At 38.3% G+C, this 25,633-nt stretch overlaps 1 protein-coding gene across 1 annotated transcript in view; it reads right to left on the reverse strand.

Annotated features, from left to right (window-relative positions):
• SPRED1 (sprouty related EVH1 domain containing 1) overlaps positions 1-24,709 on the reverse strand; it is a 57,914-nt gene extending 33,205 nt beyond the window's left edge. The window contains exon 1 of the mRNA XM_030948558.1: positions 24,577-24,709. Within this exon, the coding sequence (XP_030804418.1) occupies positions 24,577-24,605 (29 nt within the window). The 5' untranslated portion in view covers positions 24,606-24,709. The remainder of the gene's footprint in view (positions 1-24,576) is intronic.
• Positions 24,710-25,633: the final 924 nt, after the last annotated feature.

The raw sequence follows: 25,633 nt of genomic DNA on the forward strand, positions 1-25,633 counted from the left end.
CATCAAACCAGAAAAAAAATAAGATTATACAAAATGTTTCAATGGTATGCCCTTTATATTTGTCATACATGAATAATGTAACTTACACAGCCATTATGTAATTGTATTATTATTTTTGATAATCTCAGTAATAATTAGCAGTCTAACCAGCCGTCTAAGTATAGAAATAGGTGACCCACAGGCCCTAAGGTGAGAACACAGGAATTTTAACAACACATGCCAAAAAACAACTAAGCCTCGGTTTACTACATTCCCCATTCCAATTACTGCTAAAGTAGTATTCTTCACAAGTTTCTACAAAAAGCTGCCTGTAATGAATACATGGGTCATGTATGAACATAACACAGAGACAAGCAATAATAAGGCACTGCAAGGCCTCTAAATTCAAAATGAAGATTATTTAAGTTCCATTACTTGCTGCTTTTCCAGAAGAAGTTTAGAAACTTGTAAGCAAATGCACAGAAAAAAAGTAAGGAGTACACATGCATTCCCCTTCCTCACCAAATATGTAATAAACCAAAATAAGAACAAATTCACACTTTATAAATGATAGTCATGAGAACTCCTACAAAAATCACTGAATCACTGTCTATTCAGAAACTTAAAAGGGATCCACCAGATATACTTTCCTTGTTTTGGCAACAACACAACCCTAAACAAAGGGTTATAACAGAAATGATGAGATAGATAATTTAGTGTTATAATCACATCTCCTTGTTTCTTTTTTGGACTTTTAAAACCATTAATGCCATTAGAAGGATAATGGCCTTAAACTGATGAAGGATAGGCTCAGATATTAGGGAGAAATTCTTTATTGTGGGTGTGGTGAGGCACAGGAACAGGTTTCCCACAAAAGTGGTGAATGCTCCATTTCTGGAAGCGTCTTGGATGGGGCTTTGAGCAACCTGGTCTAGTGGAAGATGCCTCTGCCCAAATCTTCCACTAGATGACCTCTGGGCTCCTTTGATTGCAAATCATTCTATGATAAATTAGGGTGGAACTTCAACCTATGGAAGAAATTCTGAAAAAGGTGATGGAGACAGCTAAGTCAAACTGCGCAAGATACACGATTAGAGTACCAAGAAAGGAAGTGCAACATTGTACAATGCAAGCTCAAAGCAGTTTTTAGACAGTAGAATCCAAGCAAGGAGTGAAACAACAGCCTTTCAGCTGCAGTCAATCTATGAGACAAAAACGTCACATAGGAACAGCTAAGCAGATTTTTTTTCCTGGTGCAGCTCTGACATCAATGTTGCACAGCTTTACTAGACAAAGCGGATTGCTATCCACTGTAAAAACGTTTTGAATGGCATTTTCCCCTTTTATTATACAAAATAAAGTGTAATACCTTATAAAATATCGGCTTAAGTACAAAACTAAAAAATCCTCACTAAATTAATGGGATATACATGAAGCCATTCCAAAAATATTTGTGTCTTTGTATTTAACAGTGGAAATGAATCATGGCTACATAATTGAAGAAATACAACCAGAAAATTAAATATCTCTGCTTAGAGAGACTGAAGAGATTATATATTCAAAAAAATATGGAGAAATTAAACTGGTAGAACAGACAAATAGGTGTAGATGGAGAAGATCAAACTCAAGGATTTCAATTTGGCTCTTTCGTTAGTACCCATGTGTTTTGTTACAGATCTTTGCTCTTACTGCAGCAACAGAAGGACCGTCTATATTTATACTCTAAGGACAGGGTCTACTATCAAAACAGTGAGGATTACAAATAATTTTCCTTTATTATAAACAACAATGAATTTTGAGTACTTTTATCTGCAAGGATACTGTCCAAGTAATTCAAATAAGGCAAGAGAAGTCATTAACTGTTTTATTAGTTGAAGAAAAGCAATCAACATTTTATTATGCATGCTGAAAAGCAAAATTGAAAGACCAACAGCATATTACAAGTAACTGCTTTAGTGGTGCTAACAATCTCTAAATTTTGAGCTAAAATGTTCACTGTTTAGGAATTTAAGCTTCAAGTATCAGCTGCATCACACATGTTCATCTGACAGAATTCTGCGCATTTTGCTCAAAACCCAACATTAGGAATGCATTTATCACATATGAGCTTTACATACAGGATGTAAAATAGCGGTTTTGAGGGCTCTGCTTCTTAATTTGGTTGTTCAAATATCAAGAAATTAAATTGAGCTGGAAGAGAAGAAAGACTCTTCTCTAGTCATGCAGCAATTCCTAGACAGATTCATTTCCCTATAAGTTCGAAAATATTGGGAGGAATGGATAAAAGAGTTTTTTAGCCAGTACATTCTTAGAAATAGTAATACTGATAGAGAGAAGTGATTATTTGAGTAGAAGAATTTCAGAACTGTCACTGCACTTTTAGATACCATTAGCTAGCTAAATCCTTGTAGCTCATCCTTGTTTTCTTCACCCCTGTGTTGACTGGGAAGTGTTGTGTGCCCCGTACTCAATACAACCATCTATATGAGGCATTTTCACAAAAGACTGAGTAAAAAACTAATATTGCCTATTCTACATAAAAAGATGATTAAAAAAAAAACCAAACAAAAAACAGCTGACACAGTTGTTTCTTTAGGAAGCACCAAAAAAAAAAAAACACAAACAAAAAACGGATTGCGTAAAGTGTTACTTAAGGGGAAGAAGAGGAGGTAAAATGCCAGAAGTCAAATAACCAAAGTGAAGTAATAGATGTTTCAAAAGTCAGTGACATTAAAAGATTGGGGGGGAAAATATGGTTTGTATAGATTGTCTGCCGTCAAGTAAATAACAGAAGTGGAGAAACAAAAAAGGAGGAGAGGGAAAAAAAGAAGGAGAAGAAAAAAAGGAGAGGAAAAAAAAGGAGAGGAAAAATAAAATAAGGGATGCAGAAGAAGTAGGAAAGAGAAAGGAAACAGCATCTCCTTTTCCCAAACAAGAAGCAGGCATGAGGAAAAACTAGGTGCCCATCACCAATGACAAGCATAATCACAATGCACGTCATTGTTTGACATGCAATTGTTATGCTATGGCTTTCTATAATACTGGGGTTTTTTTTCCTGGACTAAAAGGGCACTATAAAATCTTGCAGCCAAATTTAAGTTAGGAAAAAATTGGTTAGATTGGTTCCCATTAAAAAACCAAGAGTAAGATAGAAATTTTTCATTTTAAGTTGTATATTAAGTAATTTCCAGCAAATACAAGTTATTGTATCAAAATCTATAGCATATTAACAGTTTTAACAGGTGGAAAACTGGTAAACATCATGAAGAAGTGGAAAGAATGGTTTTAAGAAGCATTTCCAGTGAGTAAGCAGAGACAGCTGAAAATGCAGAGCAATCAGATTTCTTTTAATCTTTTCTGAAACTATTCTCTGCAGCATCTCAGGAGGTCCTTTAACAGAGACTTGTGAGAGAACACAAAGCTACTGACAGATCTACACTATCTTCTCCTAATAAATCCAAGGCAACTCACATACCTACACCACAATTGTTGTTCTGAGCACTTCAAAGTAATATGATCTGGCACTGTTGCCAGAAGCACTCTCCATCCTTCTCTTGCCCTGATCATTTATTTCTACATGCACTTTCTCCACTGCTTCTGCAGCTTTGCAGTGATCAACACTGGGAAGGCTGATGTGAATCAAGAATAATCCAGAAGAAAGACCATCTTCAATCCAGAACAATTATCCAGCCTTGATCAGTAAATTACAGCCCAGTTGGAGCTTGCCTGCTTAGCTACATTACATATGTATTTTGAGATGAGGGCACAACTAACAATATGAACATCCAGGATTTAAGTCACAAAGTTTGGCATATTTGACCTTTTTCTGCAGTATAAACATAAAGAGAACATCTAATTATCAAGTTTTTGGCTTCATATGTGAGAAATTGTGAGGACCAAACATGTAAAAAAAGTAATGGAAAAAAAAGTTCTTTCTCTGAATCCTTACTGTGAGAGGTTTTGGCCCTCCTTGTGTTAGTTAAGCTCAGTTTATATGCTAACAAATCAAACCACTTCCGTTATGTAATGACTGAATACACAAAGGGAAAGCAGCCTTGATTCCAGAAGGTGCAAAGGGATTACCTCTGGTAGCACAGAAAATAGGTATTCTGAACACTAAAAAGTTCATCCCTCAATGTAGTGAGAGAAACAACAATTTTCAAAAAATACAATTGAAAATACATCACAAGAAGATGTGATGTATTTAAAAGCACATATAACCTGCATGTAGCTTTAAATCTGTGTATCATTAATTCATGCAAAACCTAATGTTTCCACTGCAGATATAAAAGAAATGAGTACTACCTTTCTGCACATTAAAACATTGATACAACATATATGGCCAAACTTTTATAGTAATAAACCAATAATTTTACAATAAATTAGCACTAAAGATAGTAGTCATACTGTATGAATTTAGAAGTCTGAATGAAAACTACCTTCTCAGGAAGGGTTAGGAGTATTCAGTCTGGATCTTTTCACTGGAAGGGAATTATAGCAGCCTGTGGTTAATATACAACAAACAAATGTGATTTGCCTGAAGTGATTCATCACCTCATCTTCTCTGATTCCTAGTCGCCAATATTCAAGGAAATATTACCCAGGAAAGGTTTTACAATAGAAAAGTAGCCTTTAAAAACAACTTAGAAAAATTTATTTGGCAACAGAACCTTTTCTGCTACAAAACATTTATTCACAATAAAGAAAAACAAAACTGATGAAATGACCAGGCTGCTAACTAAATACTTGTTAAGGAGATAATTTAAAGTGAGATTAGTCAATTTATTAGCAAAACACATTTTCCAACCACAGTACTACTGGCATAATGAACCGCTGTCGCTCGTAAACATTTCCCCTCTGCCCCCCTTGCTCGTGCTCCTGCATTATTATGCCAAGCACATAAGGGAGAGGAAATACAAATCTCCTCTCTACAAAAGAGGAAGAAGAAAAAAAAAGTCCCAAACATGAAAACTCTACAAGTTTTGCAGCTATTCATCCTTTAATAAGGATTGTTACTTATAAGAAGTTATTCAGCATTTGCTGAGAATGCAAGGAAATAATACAGAATCCATGGATTTGAAACTTTAACACTGAATTCCAGTAAACTGGCACTCAAAAGAAAAACTTGCACTCATGTAAGCATTTTGACACAGACAGATGATGCATCTCCAAGAGACACATTAAAGGGTGTTGCTCCATTGAATGGTTATGTGACACTGTACTATGCATAGCATATAAATGCAACGTAGATCTCTCATTTTTTGAATTCCTTATTAATTGCAAGATGTTATTCATAGGAGATGTCTGAGCAGCCATAAATGCAGAGCTCTAGCAGTGATTCAGCATCTATAGGTCTGCAGCAAAAATTATTTGCTTTATAGGATAATGGGAAAGTAGCTAAACCTCTGCACCTAAGTCCAGCCTGAACTCCTATCCCTTTCTTCTCCAGTCTTGGGGTACAATTCTCCCACCTCTTTTGTGTTAACTTAAATCAGTATACAACTGTAAAGAAAACTAGTTGTGCAACCAAAACAGAAAACCCATCCTCCCAAAAAGGTTGTTCTGATGGATCAGTGCCCCAACTTTCCTTCACTCATGTGCCCCTTATGTCTAGGGCCAAGGCTGTGAATGACAACTATGCCTTTCACTGGCAGCTCAAAACTATATTTCATCATTAGAAATGCAGGTTTGCATAGGTTTTTAAAGACTTATCTAAAATATTCATTTTGGGGGACACGTGTATGTATAAAAGATTTTTTTTTATCCACAGGAAAGCCACAGAAGTTGCTCTATAGTCTACACAAGTTTTTAAATTCTAAATAGACTACCTGTTTACTACCTTAACTCAGTAAAGCACTAAAGATTTAAATCAGACTTAAACTGATGACCAATATCCCAGCCATTTTTCCAACATAAAAATCCCTTTGTTCCTCCTGTACACCTTGGGAACAAATAACATTACCCCTTTGCTTTAAGGGACCCAGAAACCAAGAAAAAATTTCTGTTGCAGTTGGCATATTTCAATCACTTTCAATCTATTTATACACGTATTTCCTAGGTGTGAACCTTAGGAAAGTCTCATTCAGTTATGATACTGCTACAGCAGTGTTTTCTAGATGAAGCCAGTAGCGCACACATTCAGTTGAATATAGAGTTTGAAAAAAATGGAAGTTAAAAAAAAAAAAAAAAATCAAGCCATTATTAACTTCACCCAGCTAGAGGCTGAGAGCACCACAGCCTTGTTTCAGATATGAAAGAAACACTTATGATTTTAAATTGAAATTCTCCCTTTAAGTCTATTTATGCATTTACTCTTCATACTCATATTCCAGCTTCCTCATGCAGCATAAACACAGTTAAAATCCGACGCTTATTAGAATAGACTTCTGGTGGGAAGTGCTAAGAATTCACCCCACTGCCTACCAATCTATCCAGAAATCTGTTCTCACTCCTACTTCCTCCTGTCTGTTCCTTTCTGAAACAGCAGTAGGGGGGTTGGGAGTTTGCCTTTCCTCTACTGGATCACAGTTGTGTACATGAACTATACGAGACCATATGGCAATCTCTCTCAATTCCTAAGAGGCAAAACAAGCTTCCTACCAAGCCAATCGGAAGAGAAGCAGGTAAGAGCAAGAGCCTACAGACACCAGTGTCCACGTGCCTGTTCCCAGACACCAGTTACTACATCTATGCCTAATGTAACAAGTAGGAAATACAGAAAATGTTACTTCAAGGCTAAGAGCAGGCCTGGCCATACTCACAGAAGCACACTCCAGCTTCTATCTAGCTGCTACATGCAGCTTCAAGTGGTCTGGAGAAAAATCAGACTCAGAGGTATTGTTTAGCATGTAGGAAGGCTTTGACATAAAGAAAATTACTGTATTGAAGAAAAAACAGTGCCTGCTAGACAAGCAATGCATGCAGAGGATAAGCCCACTGCTGGAGAGTGAGACTAGAGAGAAAGGTTAGACTCTGAAACCTCTATGGCTGTCTGGAAGCTGCCAGACAAAACCAGGCCATTCAGAAACATAGTGAAGATGGATTTTCCTTTCATGAAGAAAAAGCATTAAAGTTTTATTGAATACCAAATTGCAAAAATCCAGTAGGAAAACCACTCCAAGACACAACACCTGAGGAGATATTCCCCCCTACTCTCAGTGAAGAGCTGATAGGACTCCCAAAAGGGCCCAGCCTTTACATCCAAGAAACCTGTGTTTAACTCTGGTAAAATTAGAATTGTCTGATCAAATACACTGAAATAGGATCCTGCTCGTGTTCTTTTCTGGGAAGTTAAAAATTATTTTTACAGAGATTTTATTTTCAATCTAATAAATTAATAATTGCATTTTACAACAGCTTTTAGCCCAGCAACTAAGTTCTTCTGTAAATTAGTACAAAATTTTGTCAACATTTTTACACTAGGTTTTAGGGTATATAACCTACATGAGCATGCAACAAGTGACTTGACAGAAAATAGTTCCCTCAGCTGGAGCTATGTAATTTCTACTTTTTAGCCTAATTCAACTAGTAGACTCATTATATCTGTATAACAACACAGTCATCTAATTTTCCCATTTAACTTTTCTGCTCACTGCTATGTTCTTAAATTCTTTACTACCACATAGACAGCTTACTGAGAACAAGAAGTTGCTTTACTTAAGGGAATAGGGAGCAAAACTGAAGCAGCAGAAGGCGCTGCCGATTACCTGCCCTAAATAAACATGAAAACCACCAGAGACAAAGAACTGTCAAGTAGCTGGAGACACATCCAGCATTGAAACATTACTGCAACAAGGACCAAAACTAAACCACAGTTTTCCATTGCATCATTTCTTCATCAATATCCCACACAACATGGAAATAGACATGGGTCACTCAGCATAGGAACTGCATATTAGTCTGCCTTTAACTCATAGGTGTTAATGCACCTGTAACCTGCCACCAATGATCTATGACATTTCATTCACTAATACCAGAAGTGTTATTGTAAAAAAACATTCAATCTTCATGTTAAGGTTAAATATTCATTCCTCTCAATTTAAGAGACTGTACATTTCCCTCTGTCCACGTTACATTAAAAAAAAATACATAAGCAATTAAAGAAATAAGGGATTTCAACAAAATCCTTAAGCACCAAACTAAGAAGAAGCCTGACCACATATGTATTTCCCTCAGAGAGGGAGTCATCCTCCATTGAAACACTGCTGTAGATATGATGGAAGAGTCACACTTCCACAACACAAAAGAAAAATAATTTTCTTTTCATTGATAAGCAGCTAGGAAAAGATGGCACCTTTTTATTTTTTTGGTTCTGCTTTAGGTCACAAATTCACGTTATGAAGATTAAACATCAAAAAACCTTAAAGGGTTCAAATGTTAGTGTAAAAACATTGAAGGATTATAACTTTCCCTCACTTTAAACTTTAATATTGACTGGTAAGAGAATGTCAGAGATGCCACCAGCCTATCACATTTTCAACCTTCAGAAGACAGCTGTAAAAAATAAAAATCCAAACAACCCCAACAAAAAAATCACTACCGCTTCCTCCCCCCAAAGCCATCTTTGATAGAAACTTAAGTCTGTGATAACAGCAACAAGTTTAAATACTAGATCTTAGAAGTCCTATAGAGTAATATAGATTTGAGAAATCTCATGGAACCTCTTTAGGAATCAGGTTCTCTAATTCACATTACAATAATTTGAGAAATTTGAGGTTCAGTTAGCATCAAACATCATTATTTCTTAAGAGTTTTTCCCAGACAGATTATATGTCAAATAAAATTAACCCCCGAGATGTAACATGATCCTATAATAGTTTGACTAAATTACAAGTTTTAAAGTAGACAGCCATCAAAGTAAGGAGAACAGGCAATCATGAATTCAGGAAATGTACATTGCCCCATAGTCAGCTAATGGCAACTTTAATAGGATGTGATGGATTTTTCTCCATCAGGAGAAAATACTGCCTGCATTTTTGCTTCAACAACCCACGTCAGCTGACTAATGGAGTTATATTTTTGTCTTGTATGAGGATGGTTACTTGCCCATCCTCTAGCAGTTGCAGAATGAAGCATTAACAACAGCTGTGGGGTGAACAGAAAAGCTGCTCTATTTAGTAGCCAAGATCCAAAGTTCAGGCCTTTCCTCTCAAACAGTGGAGCTCATTTTCTGTCACAGGGTGACAAAAAGACACAGCACAGAACAAAGCCAGTTTTAGGGCCTGAAGTAGCTAACTGAAGGTACTTTTAAGGAACAATACATCTTTATGGAAAAAAAAAAAGTACAGGATTCACAGAAATTAAAAATAGGGTTACTTGGATAGATAAGAGCCCTTGGGAGCTTATACGTTGTTGCTGAAAAGAAATACCAGTGGATCCAGACAGGTTTCTTTAAACAACTCTTATCAAATACTATTAAATATAAAACTCTTTAGCTCGGCATACTAACAATCCTAATCATAGCAGACCAATCCCAAACACTCCTGCCACACTACTGAATAATCAGCATATGCCTGCAACTAGAAACATCTTTTTATGCAAACACTTGGGCTTCAGTCCTGCAAAAATTTAAATATATCACTCTGAGTAGACCTACAGATCTCTCTGGAAGTCTGTAGAGTTTATCACACACATAAAAGCTAACACATATTTATAAGTCTTGCAAGATAATTGCTTTTGGCAGAATATAAATAACATTGCTCTAATGTGTTTCAGCATCATGGTCTCCTGCTTTAAGAGCCAGACATTCTGGTGAAGCCTGTCATTCTTCATATAAAGAGTGGCAGCTGTATAGCCCACAGAGACATTTAAACTTCTCTCTTTGCATTTTCTTTAAAGTTTCAGAATAGTGTTTGGGCATTCTTTTAAAGTAGAAAGAAAGCTAACAAGTGAAGCCAATAAGAATTGCCTAAAAATGCTTTCTTACTAGTGCCATGGATACCACTGGTAGGACTGGAAGTGATTCTTAGACAAACTATCTATAGCTTCCAACACTGCCAAACAGAACATCAATTAGGCTGTGGAGTTTACTAGGTATTTTTCCAGAACTCAATGCACTGGGCAGCAGGGCAGTAATTCAAAATGAGAAGCAGTCTTAATAAAGGACTCTAATGCTCACTGTACTATATACTTCAATGAAAAACCTTAAAAATCTGCTACAAGAAGAGTTCTCAAATAGCAAGACAGGCATCTGAAATAATTTTAGAAATTTAATGCCAGCAATTTGCCTAATTGATTTCTAGATGCATACCTAAAACTAGGCCCCAGATTTCTCTCTTTGTCAGTCTTTATTTTTTTCTTTCTTTCAGCATTGTCTTACTATCTCTATAGCCTTTCATTTCAACTTCTAACAAGGATAGTCAGGAGCAAAGAAAAGTAACTTCAGGTTTCATCAATGCCATTGAGAATTAGAAGAATGGTATATATCACCTACTGTAAGCCCCAGCTGGAATAGCAGACCTGTCTTGGCAGAAGATCCAGTTCTAATTAGAGGAAAGAAATGACTATATTTTGTAGACACAGGTAGCCCTTACAGCAGCTTTACTTTTGCCCTTCTGTGCTCCTGCCCTTATTTTCATTTCATATTTTCATCTCTCTAATGGTTTATCTAACAGATAAACCACCCTTGAAAAAAGATTTTACAGTTGAGGAAGTCTTGCATGCAACACCAGACCTGGTATAATTTAACTCTAATTCAACAACACAAAAAATGTATTTTAAAACACCCAGTAGCTCTCTCAAACCCATATGAATTCACATTTGCAGTCAGTATCACCTTGGCCCAAAAAACCAGTTAGAATTTCCTTGAATTCAATTGATTTCTATTAAGCATATTTTGTTTTGTGTACAAAAATGACAGACATACATTTAAGTGGCATACACAGGCAAATTTTGAAGTACCTAACTTTTAATCAAAAAAATCCTTTGTTTGTGCCTCAATTGTATCTAGTGTAAACCAGCATCTAAAAAAAAACCCCAAACAACCAAAATCCACACACAAAACCCAACAACAAAAACCCAACAAAACAAACAAGAAACCCACCCAGTTTCCAAGTATTAATGAATGAACCTTGACCGAACAGAGGCTGAAGGAAAGCAATACAGGCAATCTCGCCCCGACTTCATGAGGTCCTTGTTCAAGGACAAAACCCAAGAGCACCAGCACCTCCCAGTCCCCTTCTCTATCTGCTAAAACACCACCTTGACATCAGAAAGAAGGCAGTTGACACTGACATGACCATAAATGGAATGCATTTCCTAACAAAACTGAATTGCTAAGTTCTTCCCTAGAACATCATGCTTACCATTTTCCCTCATCACCTTATTCACATGGCTCTTGTGAGACAAATGGTTTCAAGAAAAGAAATACCCATGCAGTACACAGATACTAAAATACTTCATATGGATAAGACTAATTTCAAGTTCTACCATCAAGCATGAACAGCCAGTTACATCAAAAAATTAAAACTGCATAAGCTGGCATAGCAATTTCAGTTTGCTTGAACTTCTAAATGCCTGAAAACACAGCACTTCAATTAAAAACAGATAAACCACCCAAACCTAACTTTCTGCTAAGGTCAAATGAAGCCCTACCAAACAACCACATGGTAAAGTTTCCCACCAAACAATCCAGAAAGAAATAATATATTTCAGCTCAAACCTCCTGATGAGGAAACAGATGCATTTGGAATTTAACCAAGTTTCATAGCAAATGGAAAAGATACAGAAAGGATGTCAACAAAAATTTTTGCCAGAACCTTTGTGGAAATTCTTATGTTTTTATGTAAAGCATGATAATCTTCAGGTAAAGCAGCATTAAGAAGTTAAAATAACAAAACACACTATTAAATCATTATTCATTTGTGATGCTCTTGGAATACTGTCCAGATATGAACGGCATCTCCCAAAATCTTCAATGTTTCTATTGAGTTTCTCAGACATTTTCAAAGGGACATTTTCAATCTCCCACAATGGAGAAACTGTAGCTGACCCCTCTGTAGTCTTTCAACAGTCCTGAATCATCATCTGCCTTGTCACAACTTCCCCAAACCATTTCAAACCACAGATCTGTTTTACCATTAAAAAGCAAACAAGTGAGCATTTAAGTTCAGTAGATTTTAAATAAATCTACTCCCACTCTCTCTCATTAACTGATTTCAACTGTAAATTTGCTTTAGTTGCTTTAAGAGGGGACTATTAACTACATAGAAACAAAGTTATTTTGTGTGTCAAAATGACAGCACCAGTACTCTTATATTTAGTGAAACTGGATTTGTCAGTGTTGATTAAACACAGTGCAATAATGCAATTCTCTTTTATTTCTATTTTAAATGGCTTGTGTACTTAAACAACTGTAGTTTATTCTGAAATACTTCACAGGCTATCAGAAAGGGTCTGAAAAAAACCCAAACCAAACCCTCAAACGTATCCTGAAGACTTAAGCATTTCAAATAATGTAGGCTATGAGAAAACTTTACAACAAAGCCATTGACAACACATATCAGATATATCATTACAAATCTTCATACTGCTTGGGAGAGTGGGCATTTACATACATCTCTTAAAAACACCCATAGAACTATGAAGATGTGCTTGTGAGTACCCTCTTCTGTGTATTTTTACAAAGGAGTGACAACTTTGAGACCCTTCAGAGCCACAGATAAATAATTTTGTGTAATCTCAAGGAATATGATTACCACTGAATTCAACTTCACTCCTGTGGATCTTGGAACCTCACTTGGTATTAGCCAAGACTGAGAAACTGCAGTGCAAGTCTAGCATTGGAATGAGTAAAGCACACACAACATTTTCCTTTGTGAAGAAAATGGTACATAACGGAGTTTGAGAGACTGAAGGTTAATGAACCTAAGTTTATTATTAGGAAAAAATCAAATCTTCAAAAATAGATAGACAGAAGGAATACATAAACCTCCCTAATTGCACTGCCAGATGCTACAGCAATTTCTGATCATACTGTCATGGAAATGAAAAGAATACAAATAGTAGCTGGCTATTTAAACTATGAGAACTATTAGTCTGAGCTTCTTGTGATCTACTGGAATATTGCATGAAGAAAAGGTTAGACCAAAAGATTTTTCTACTTTTTGTCCAGCACTGTTATTGACAAAGGACAAATCCCAAAGACAAACAGGAATACATCCTGACAAAATCATTTGTTGAGTTATAGTAAGAGCCCACTGCAGAGGAAAGTAAGATCATTCTTTTGGAGAACACCATTTCTCAATGTAAATAAAGTTAATGGAAGTTATATCCTACTGAAAACATGATACTACCACATTTTTTTCGTTAATGATAAAAAGATTGAACAGCATCTTTAATTTCAACTATTAAGACTGAATTCAACAGGAATCAAATGTACTGTTTTATTCTTTAGACAAAATAAGGGAAGCTAAGTAGTAACAACACTGAAAAAAATCCTCTCAGCAAATACACCCTAGATCACAGACATTAACCCTGTAACTGACAGTTATGTTTTCTCCACTGTAAAATACAGAGGTATAATTGAAGAGACAAAAAAAAAAAGAAAGCAATTAATTTCTACTGTAGGATACTACAGTTTCTTCACTGCCTGACTGTAATTGCCTTTAAAACAAACTGTGAAGCAATCTCAGAAAAGCTGACCAAAATCACTCTTGCCCTTGAGAAGTGTCACTTGATCCTTCCTCCTTTGCCATGTGAAATACAATTAGGTTCTCTCTTGCAACTTCTCTGCTGAAATGATCTTTTATTGAAGTACATGGCAGAGATTTGGATCATCATGCTTTATTTGGGACGCTAAGTTGATTCAAGCTCATACTGAAAGGAGCATGAGGATCTTTAACTAAAAGCTCTTCATCCTTGAGCTTCAGTTGAGGGGCTCAAGCTCAAGCAGCATAGATTTGCCAAATGGTAGAAAAGTCAATCTTATATCTGCCAAGAGCCACTCAGGCCTAAAAAACCAGCTGAAATAAGACTGGGTAAAGTTATTTCTCGTTACTCCTCAAGTCTAGTCCATATATTTTGGTTTTGTTCTGACAAAGAGCTATACATCTGCAGTTCTACATCAGAAAAATTAGTTTGCAAATATCAAAAAAGTTGAATTTTCTGTAGCAGAGAGATGACTCAACATTTATTTTCAACATTTTTGTAATGTCTTCTTTCACTGACGAAAAGAAGATGAACTTGTAGCCTGTGGGAAGCATTCTCCCCTTCTACAGCAAAAGAAACACGTTTTTATTTGGGTTATGTTTTTATTGTTCCAGAGTGGTAAAAGACAAACTTCTTGCTAGCATTGCTCAAGGGTAAAACCCTGGTATTAAGACCTGTAAGGATGCTAATGGGCCAGTGAAACATCTCCAAGAGATACTAACCAGTGGCTTACTTTCCAGAGAAGTTTTTCAGGATAACCTGCATGAGAACACTAATAGAGAAATATTCTGAAAAAATGCTTCCTAAAACTACTAAAAACAAGCCAAAATCTATGAGGATGGTGAGAAACCCACACACTTCAAAACTGCCACCTTCAAAACATGGAAAAGATACATCACTTTTAGCAGTAACAAAACAATCAAACGAAAAACAAACGAAAAACCACAAAGAAACAAAATAAACAAAATAATTAATGCAAAAAACCTATAGTTTTTAAAATGTACAGCAGAGAAGGAAAGAAGAGAGAACGTGAAAAAGCTTCACTAATTAGCCAACTAAGGTTATTAGTTTTCCCCTAGTTAACTACAACTTACTCCAGAACAAGGAAAATAAAAGGCCTCCACAGGAAATTACACTATACTAAAGTACAGCACTCTAAATTCACCTGCTCTGGAATAGCTTCCTTGAATAGACCTGTTCTTTATCCAGAATTCAACTAATAGATGAAGAACAGCTCATGTTTTCTACCTTGCTTCAGGGGAATTAATGTGGACGTGTCCCCTTTGTGCAGGATTTGCTGACAGCCATAACTGAGAAATGAAAGCTTGTGAATTCATGCATCGTCAGCCCGGGTAGTTTGAAGAAAAGCAAAATGAGGTTTGTGTCAGTGACAAACACACATTTGCCCAAGCATCTCCTTTACACTATGTAGAACACCCTAAGTACATGATAGAAGATACTTAAAAGTATATGATAAGGCAAGACTACTTCACCTTCTAAAACCATTAGCAAAAAGTCATCTTTGCCCCTCAGACAACCTGAAAACAGGGAAGCAGGTAATCCCATAACAAGATTCCCTCAGCCTGCCTGCAGCTAAGAGGTTGGGGCGCAGGTATGGTCACAGAATCAGTTTTCCATGTCCCAGGCAGATGCTTAACTGATTTCTGCAAATCCTCCATTACCTAACTCGGGTTGTTAACATGCACAATTCTTCTGCATCACCATAGTAACAAAGCACGTACATTTTAAGGTGCATATGGGGGCTCTTCTAGAGGATGTGTCAAGCTGAATACATCTAAGACAATATAAGATATTTTAAGCTAGCCTCGTTCAGCACAGAAACAGAAAGCATGAAAGTACTGCGCTAGAGATTTTCACAAGACTGCTCAAGCAGTGGTTACACATCCATTAAAAAGTTTTCTGGAGGCTGAAAGAAGTAGAAGATGAAGAAAGATTCTGTCAAGACACTTATGGGTCTTAATGCATTAAACCAACTGTGTAATTAATAATGGCCTGATTTACACGCGCTAATTTCTTTGGGAACCACAAAGCACAACACAGTATAAGATCTTATGAACACAGTTTACCTACAAGTTTCCCAACCCACCCCACGCCTCCAGAAAGCAGTAAAAAAGATCCAGATAGAAAACATACTTACTCTTTTTTTTACTCATTAAGAAATGACAAGCAACTGGCACTTTCATGTCAGTGAGAGTGACAAGTACCTTGAGCTTACCAGCCTGAACTATGACACCATTCCTGTAGGATACATGAGGGACACCACAGAAAACCCAGGCTTAATGGCATCCCTTACATTAGGTGGCTCCACAGCAAATAAGCCCATACATTGTTAACAGTCTCACGGCCACTGTGTCACTTGCCACATTGAGATGCACGCGTCTAGTGTGCATGACTTCTCATAAGAAATGCCATTACTGCCTTAAAGAACCAAACCAAAATAACATTCAACATGGGTAACATATTATTCCTCAAATAAACTTCTCAAAAAACTAGAGAGAGGCTCTGAACTGGTGGGGAAAAAAAACCCCAACACTAAAACCCTAACTTTCAGGTAATGATTAAGAAAATCACATTAGCAGAAAGAATGTAAGAAACAGCATGCTACAAGTCTGGATGCAATTACAGTGATATTACCAACATTTGAAATGCTCACATAGTTGAAATCAGAAGATTAAAGACTAAAATCAGACTAAAAGCAAGAAACAAATCAAACAAAAAAACCCTAACAAATATGTCAGAATATTGCTTTATTTTTCAATATTAGTATTAATAGAATTTTAACACTTACTAAGATGCAATCTTCAATTACACAGAACCACCTGTGCATGACCAGAAGGTACAATCCTCCTCCCTGGCACAGGAGAAGTAAATGAGACAAGGGGTTGACAAAAAAGAAAATAGGTCATTTCCTAATATTGAAGGTTTGAGAGCAGAACCCAGGCAATCTGATTACAATCGTGCATCTGTCTTACTACCAAAATCATTAAAATTCATGCATCCTGGCCACATGGATTTTATTAGCACAAAAAATCTCAGTTCTCAAACCCAAAAATTCTCAAACATTTAATTTTACAATTTTGCATTCCCTTGGCACGCTCATTATGTACAATTAGTACCAGCAATTTCTTCTTAAAAATCTTTTGAAATTAGAGACAGCAATGCCAAAATTATTTTGCATCAGCAGCACAGATCAGTATCATTTGAATCACAAGTAGAACTTGTAATGAGATAGTTAACAGCCCCCTGAAAAGAGCACAAACATACCTATCTGAAGTCTATCCTGCTATGAAACTTCCAAATTACTGTTGGCCCTAAAGCAAGCAAAGACCAGTGATTATCAACAATAACTAGTGCTTACAGACATACAGCTTTGTTACATAAGGTCAGCCCCATACATAGATTAAAAACCCCCTCAGGATTTCCCATTTTAAATGTATAAATCTCATCTCTAAATCCTGAATTAGCTTCTTTACACCTTTTAAAAATGTATTCCTGTTCAATGTTCAACATGTATCAGCCTCAATTACAGGCCTCATATTTTAAGACATGCTATACTGGGATCCAGAATAAGCACACCATGCACAGAAAGGAATACCCAGGGCTCAGAATACTTTAGCACACCTGAAAGGTTAAAAAGTTTCTAAGAAGCTACATAAAAATTCCTAAATCCAAGTAGGTGCAGTACACCTTTCACTATCCTTACTTAATCCTTTCAAAAAAGGCTAAGGAGAGAGAAATCTCTTCTGCCCTCAAGGTTTATACCACTTCACCAAAACAGTTCTGTACAATTTCTGAAGGAATAAAAACTCCTGGCAGGAATCCTCACTGACAGCTACATCTTACCATTCTGGAGCTATTTAGAGAAGACAGTCAGTCCCAGTAACAATTTTTAATAAACTTGGCACTAGATTTCAGTAATTGTTTCATTAATTAAATTTTCGATGCTTCTTGTTGGTACGTACGTTTGTTGACAACATTTGACTCTACTTAAAACTGAAATAAATCGGTTTCATTTTTGCTTTGACAAACTTCAGTTCAGTATCTCAACTAACCAGCAGGAGTCAAAGAAAAAGGGTGATTGTTAACAGTTGTGAGATCATCTTGGGGAAGGCCTATTCACTTATTACTGTTTTTCTGGAGGTTTTTAAAAACAACTCAAAAAACCCCAACTCTTCCGTAGACTTTCATGACACTTGCTGTCGCAAACCACTCCAGTCAAAAACTGGCTCACAAAACCATTCAAGCCAAGCATTTGGGCCACAGAATTCCTTCTGGCATTCTGAATAGGCAAGTGTTAAACTTGCTTTAACAGAATTAGACTTCCTTACATAATTAAAACATTATGAACAGCAGTAGTCAAGACCAGAAATGAATACATCTGGGAGGGGGGAAGAAGAAACAGATGCCATATCACCTAATTTTTAAGACACTTTAGATGTTTCAATTATACACATTTGGTGAATTTTTGCATAGTGTACACATGAAAAATATTTCCTTCTGAATGGAAGTTTGGTATTACACAGCAGTGCAGAATGGAACACAGAAACTGATAAAGTTTCTACGGCCTGTTTTCCCTGTTTGAATTATTTAGTGTCATACGACATTGAGTTCTTAAAGAGAAAAATTCTTGTGAGTGATTTCCTTTCACAGACAGATTAATTTACTGTCATTATACTGGGACAAAATTAATAATAGTAATACTAATAATAATAGTATCATCATCATCATCTGTTTTCCCCACCTTAATTGGAGCATTGGGAGTTAGGGCCTGTGTGTAGCAAGTGAATAGTTATTTAATCAGAACCACACTTATAAACAAATCCTAGCACTCAGAGCACTTAAATGCAAATTTTTTTGCATTTTGTCCCTTAGCATATCTAAAGACTTGTAGGTTGCTTGGGTTTTCTTCTTTTTCTTGTTCCTATGTAGGAGAAAATTAAAATAAAACAATGAATATAGGCAAATTAATATCTATTTTTAAATAAATTGATATCACAGACACCAGCATGAACATTACTATAAAGGTAAGCTTGAAAATATTAGAAAATACAGGCACTTAAAATGTCTGCTTACTGTATGCAAGTCTAAGTGCTGTTCAATACCACTGCAGTCTTATAGATTGATTCTTATTACAACTTTCAGGTAGGAGAGGTACTGTGCTTATGCTAGTATGACATACCATAAAATATTTTACTATATACAAAATGTTATCACTTTATGAATGAGAAAAACCACAGGGAATAATGACAGCCAACAGATTGTACTACAGCTCAGTCTAAGCATTGACAAAAAAAAAATCTTCACTTACAGAGCACAAAAAACCAAGCACAACAGAAGTATGTACTGCTATTGTCTTAAATCTAGAAATATATGGCAATACACAAGAGCATTCAGTCCTTTTCGTTTCACAAAAAAATAAACATTTCTGAAGACAGGGGACACATCTAACAAAGTATTAAAAAGTATAAAAAAAAGTTGCAAATGTGTTTACATCTTATTGAATTTTAATTTGGAAACTCGGTAGCACATTAGTTGCCCAAAATTAAACAGATACAAAACAATGGAAAACTCTTTCAGAAAGAGGTATGAATATTTTCAAGGGAGAAGGGAGGAACAAACTTTGTATTTTTAGGGAGCATGAAATTTTTGTTTGCAATCAATTCTAGCCATTCAATAACTGTGCTAATTTAAATTTACTTGCTGAAGCATTGTTGCACACTAGAACAGAAAGGAAAAAGAGAAAGACATTTCCTTCCTAAAGTAGTCATAAAGAAACCGGGATCCTGAACAATATGGCAACTTCCAGACATCTTTCAAATTCTTTTGAGTAACGTAGGACATGTTCTAACCGAGGAAGAAGAGTAGAAGGGAGAAAGCAAACATTTAACATTTGAACAACAGCATTTAAGACAACATACACTCTATGTCGTATCCTAGTCACTCTTTTGGAATCAGCGGAGTAAAAACCAAAAAAGACAAAATTATTTCCTTTGTCTCCTTTTTAAACTTGTGCTAATACTCTGAAGAGTATTTTTTATTTCTAGTATTTGTCATAATCCCATTAAGTCATCACCTATACACACAATTTCTCCAGATATACACAAGAATGGGTAAATAACAAAATTGCCAGCATTTAGCCCCAAATGCACCAGGATTGCCCTCAGCTTTAATCCTGTGACTTCTGATCCTGTCAGGATATATTCTTTTCAAGAAACATCTTTACTTTTAAAAATCACACTGATATCCTCACAGCCACTTTAACACATCAAGAGCATTACATTTTAAATGAACAAAGGGAAACACTCTGCATTCTTGAATTCAAATATTATTGCTGGCTCCAGTTACACTGCAACATCCAAAAGCATTTTTCTGCAATATCACAGTAATCAAGGACTGTTGCTAGGGTGAACCTTTTTTTGAAAGAAAAAAGTAAAAATACCCATCCCCCCGCAACTGACTCTCAGATTATGTAACATGCAAATTCAGTTTCACCTTCAAAATAGTGTCATACAATATAAAGCCAAACAGAGAGCAAGAAACATTTCATAAGACTGGAAAAGCCTCCCAAGGACTCTATAAGCAACCTTCTCTCAAATGAAAGCATATCAGAATTGCAATGATTTAATATAATCAATTGGGTTAGAAAATCCTTTCCTTAAAAAAATAGTTATATTTACAAATTCCTTTCATTAAGGGATGAAGAATTTCAGAGTTTATATATGCCCTGAACTGCAGAGAGAAATTTAGCCTGCCAAAAAGTGTTAAAAACCTCCCAGAACTAATAAGCCCAAACTAATAGGCATTACTTTCTGTGATACAATTTCACATTCAGCTTTCAGTATCTAGGCTTGTAAGACAAATTCAATACAAGTCTGAAGTACAAATGAAGTACAAACAGTATTTTCATATATATTAAAGGAAGACATGAATAAATACATTATTTAAAAATTTTGTTCACCTTGACTTTTTCAAATCTGCACTTGAGGATGTTTACAGCACCATAACATGAAGTTGTTAAGCACACAGCATTAGAATATACTGTGTTTAATTTACAAGCTCTTTAATTAAATTATCTAGGAAAACGAGTATATTTATGTGGTAAAACAATCAGCATGTGACAGTCTGAATCTGTAAAAAATATAATATGTAAAAGCAACTCTGAATACAATTCAAGAGCAGTAGCATTCCCTGAAACAAAAAGCAGCCACCTGCAATAGAAAGTAAACAAGCCAGTAAAGCAGTGCTCCTACTTTTCGATTGCAGCAACTACGACTCCATCTTAAGCCTGTCATCATTCATCCCTACTGAATGAGGGCTACACAGCACAACTATTCTGTTTTCCCTAACATGGAAATTCAGTCACATTTTTAGACGGCAATTAAAACCTGCTACCAAAACAGAAATTTGGAATAGTGCTCACTGACATGACTCCTTCAACATTATTATATTCAGTTGCATGAGTAGCAATTTGACCCATGAGTTCAAAAATTCTAATTCCTTCATTTAAAAACTGATTGGTTTTGGGAATATATTGTGTTGATGCTGACCATCCTGACTGCAAAACATCACTGAGGAAGAAAAAGAAAAAAATTATCTGGAGGTATAGAAATACTTTCATTTAACTAATACCTAACTAACAAATACAATAACAACATTACAAGAACAATGTCAAAATCACCAATGAAGACTCATCTGTAGTAATCAGAATTTTATAAGGCTGCCTTCCATATGTTCATGATCAAGAAGAAACCTAGTAGTCCTTAATGTAGCTTCTTAATTAATCTTTCCCACCAACACTGAGTATTTATTATTAACTGAGGTCAAACTCCAGACACCACAAATATTTCTATCTGACTCTGTAAAATGAAGTTTTATAAACAAAGAATAATGCTCAATTACCAGAATATTCCTGGTAGCTACAATGACACAAAATGCATTGCAAAGTACCCGTATTCACTCTTATATGCCGAAAGGTCTGTTAATGAACTCAAGGCCATTGATGCCATCAATTCTACTGATAAAATTAAACACAGTGAACTTCTAATACATGAATTTCAATTTGTAGATCTGTCTTATTTTCACTAAGAGTTTATCTGGAATTTCAATCATATTTCCCAGCCATTTGAAGTGACACACTTGTGCTATGTGCAAAAGCAACCAGAGAGAAATTATGACTCTGGCCACACCAAAAATGCTCTCAAAAAAAGCAAAGCAACTGAGAAACATTTTTCTTATTTTATTTCTAATATTTAAATACATGAAGTAAAAACAAACAAACAACCCCCTCCATGTATTTTTTAAGAAAAAGCATTGTTTATAGTGCTTTGTAAGGGTATTTATATAAGAACACATTTAGTCCTATAGCACCACTGAAAAAACTCAAAGCAAATACGGTATATGAGCTTTCCTTTCCTGTATTAAGTAAAGATTAGTAATATTCCACGTATTCTCTTAGGCTGTACTAACAACAAGCCTCCTCCACTCCATGGATATATAATTAAGGATCATCTCAGTGTAATTTGTTAAGATAATGAAAAAGCACACTCATGAGCAATGAACATCACCATTTTAACACTGGCAACCACAAAACAGTTACATCAGAAAAATACACTATCTGTTCTGGGGATCCTTCATCAGTAAATTTCACCGTGAGTTTTTTTAAAATTTCAATAGATTTAAAATCAAAGATAATACATTGCCCTCTAAACAATTGATGCCATATTAAAAGCATTCCTGGTATTCTGATATTTCAGAGATCTCTTTAGCCACGGCATAGATTAAGTAGAAACTACGATTGCTAATATGCTGTAAAATTCTCAGAGTAAACAGACAGAAAAATGAATTGCAATGTTTATTTCTATCAATTTAGTTGTTTTCACTGTCACCTGTATTTTATAAAAGGCAACATTTTCAGATGCCTCATTAGGTATGACTGCCTTCCTTCTGCACCATGTTGATCTCTTGCAGATGTAAGGCTGTATCAATAAAATGTAAATTACTCCAAATGGATTAATACCCTGTCTTGAAAATGCATTCATAATAATTAATTTGATTTTCAGTATTCTATTTTTGACTCTATTCCTGAAGGGGAAAATATTTCAACATTTTCTGAAAAAAACTCTTCCTAGTTTAAATGTAAGATGGTACAGCGAGAAGGTACTGATGAATTCATGCTCCTTTATGGGAAAAGGATAAACATAAAACATAAAAATAAGCCTTTCTCGTCCCTCCACATCTCCCTTTACAGTAACTTCCCATGCTCGCAGCCATAAGCCCTCTTTCTGCTGCCCTCCCCGATAAACCTGCCGGCCTGGCTGTCTCTCCCTTCCCATGCAGGTCTGATCTGCGAGGCTGCTGAATTGCAGACACTGTACTGCACTGTGAATGGACAGCCAGGTATTTTATGAATGGAGCTGATCACGTGCTCCCAGCACCTCCCCGAGCTGATATTTCCCACATAACTGTGTCAACAAGCAGCGAACAGCACATATTAATACAGCAGGTCCTGGAGACCTTCCGCCGCCGGCCGCGGGCCGCAGGCCGGCCCTCAGCCCGGGAGCAGCCGCTTCGTGTGCTCCGCAGGGCAGGTTCCGCCGCAGGTCAGCGGTGGTGACAGCAATTCTTTTTTCGCAATTTTTTTTTTTTTTTTTATGAATGGAGATTGTGGTATGCAAATGAGAGCGATTCACAAAAAAAGGAAACATGGCGGCGGCGGCCCCGGCTCCCGGCCCCGCGGGCGCCGCGGTGGCTCCCCCCGGCCCCCTCAGCACCGCGGGCGGCAGCGCCCGAGACCCGCGTCCCGCCGGGCACCGCTCCCTGCGGGGCCTGGCCCGCGCCGCTCCCCGGCGACCCGAACGCCGCGTTTGGGGAGCACACGGGAAGGTGCGCAGGCTTTGCTCGGAAGGCGGCAGTGAAATGGGAAATCCATCTTTCCTGCCGGAGGAGCCCCGTCCGCACCCTGCTTGTCTACTCGGCTGCTCCCCGGCCGCTCACCGCTACCTACAGATACAATGGGCGCCGCGCTCCCTCCCCACCGCCATGGCCGCGGCCGTCACCGCATCATTCATAAAATCAGACTGAGCAAACACCGACATCGCAAATCGTAACGCTCCGGCTCGGAGACGGCAGCAATCAACTTTAAACTTCCCGATCACAAGAAAAGTTTCAAAATACTTTATACTCCTGTTTCAATGCCATAAAGAACTCGGATGTTTTCTGACAAGCATTTATCGCCTCCGACCCAAATGTATTTCAAAGACTGATTACATGCAAGGGAATACAGCCGCACACACACAATCTCCTCTGGATTTCCTCCAAACCAGTCACAGCAAAAATATTAAGAGATCCTTGAACTATCCCTTTCCTCTCTGGGGGGTGGGGAGGGGGAAGGGAAGGGGGAAAAAGTCCCAAGTCCTCATTAAAAGAAAAAAAAAAAAGAAAAACAAAAAGAAAAGGAAAAAAGGGCTTTAGGGTAGGTTTAAGCTGTATTTACACTACTGACTCATCCAATTAAAATTCAGGAGCAGTTTCCTGCAGGATGAAGCTCCCACACATTAGTTTCCATGTGAAATATCTACAAGTAACAGGATTTTATCGGAGGTAGTACGTGCCGACACCTCTCTGGGCATTTCAGACCCATTTTCCCCCTCCAAGACACCATCGTTACCTGCACCGTTTTCTACCGGGCTTTAACTAAACCAAGCTTTTCTGGCCGGCGGCTCGAAGCCCTTCCAAACCAAGCTCCTTCACAAAGAGGGAGCTTCTGGGCTTCCATGTACGCGAGCAGAAATGCGCAGTCCGCGCAGGGGGAGGACAGCACACGTACGTGCGCGGGCAAAGGCCCCGCGGGGCGCGGAGCCGAAGGGACGCGTCGAGCCCCATCCCCATTCCGATCCCGGGGCGGAGGGGAGGGGAAGCGCCGCCACTTACTCGTTAGAAGTCGCCGTCTCTTCGCTCATTTTCTCCTCACCACGATCCGACAGGCACACGGAGCAGCACCGACGCAGCCAGGGCGCAGCCAGAACTCACCAGAAACTTCACCATTGTTACCCCCGGTCTGCCGCCCCCGGCCAGGGCACGGGCCGTGCGGTGAGTAAGGGAGAGGGGCGGGGGGAAGGAGTAGGAGAGCGGTCTTTATCCTGGAAACCCGAAATCCTGACGTCCGGCGGTGCAGCGTATTTCCCCTGTCTTTGGAGACGATGATGGTGGTGGTGATGGTGAAGCAAACAGAAGCAAAACCCACGGGTCCTCTGATATCGAGCTGCTCCCAGTTAGAGGGGGATAGAGTTGTGGGGACAAGGGAGGGCCCCCCGCCGCAAAAAGCTGCACCGCACCGTCCTCCCGCTGCAGCTCATCTCCCGCTGCAGCCGCCTTCCCTGCTGCCCTCCCCCTCCTCCTCCTCCTCCTTCTCCTCCTCCTGCTGCTGCTGCTCGGCCGCCTCCCTCCCTGCCCGCCCGCCTCCCGCGCACAGCCGGGGCAGGCGGCGGCAGAAATTCCTCCAGACACCGGAGCCGCCACAGGCCGGGGCAGGCGGGGAGGGACGGGGAAAAGGGGGGCAGAGAGGCTCGACGAGGATCTCCCACCCCCTCCAAAGCAACGTCGAGCACTGCGGAGGGAGGACGCGCCGGCCCGAAGGAGAAGGCTGGCGACGGGGGGAGGGAGGCGTTTTAAACCAGCCTGGGGGTGGGAAGGGGGGACGGCGGAGAGCGAGGATGCGTCACGGCTGTTTGTGTGAGGAGAGGCGCGGGGAGGGAGGGGGAGCAGAGCTCCCAGGGCGAGAGAGGAGCTCTCGGCTGTAGGATGAGGGGGAGAGGAGGGAGAAAGCCCGCGGGGAAGTTCAGCGGCGGCGCTTCCTCCCCGGCAACAACTCCATTAGCGGCCGCTGCCGCCGCCTCGGCTCCTCGCGGCCGCCCCCGCCTCCTCCTCACAGGAAAACTGGGCGGAAGCGTTGACTTCAGGCTCCTTCCGCCGCAACAGCTTGATCCAA

Source organism: Camarhynchus parvulus, chromosome 5 (assembly GCF_901933205.1).
Source record: "Camarhynchus parvulus chromosome 5, STF_HiC, whole genome shotgun sequence".
Taxonomy (NCBI): Eukaryota; Metazoa; Chordata; class Aves; order Passeriformes; family Thraupidae; genus Camarhynchus; species Camarhynchus parvulus.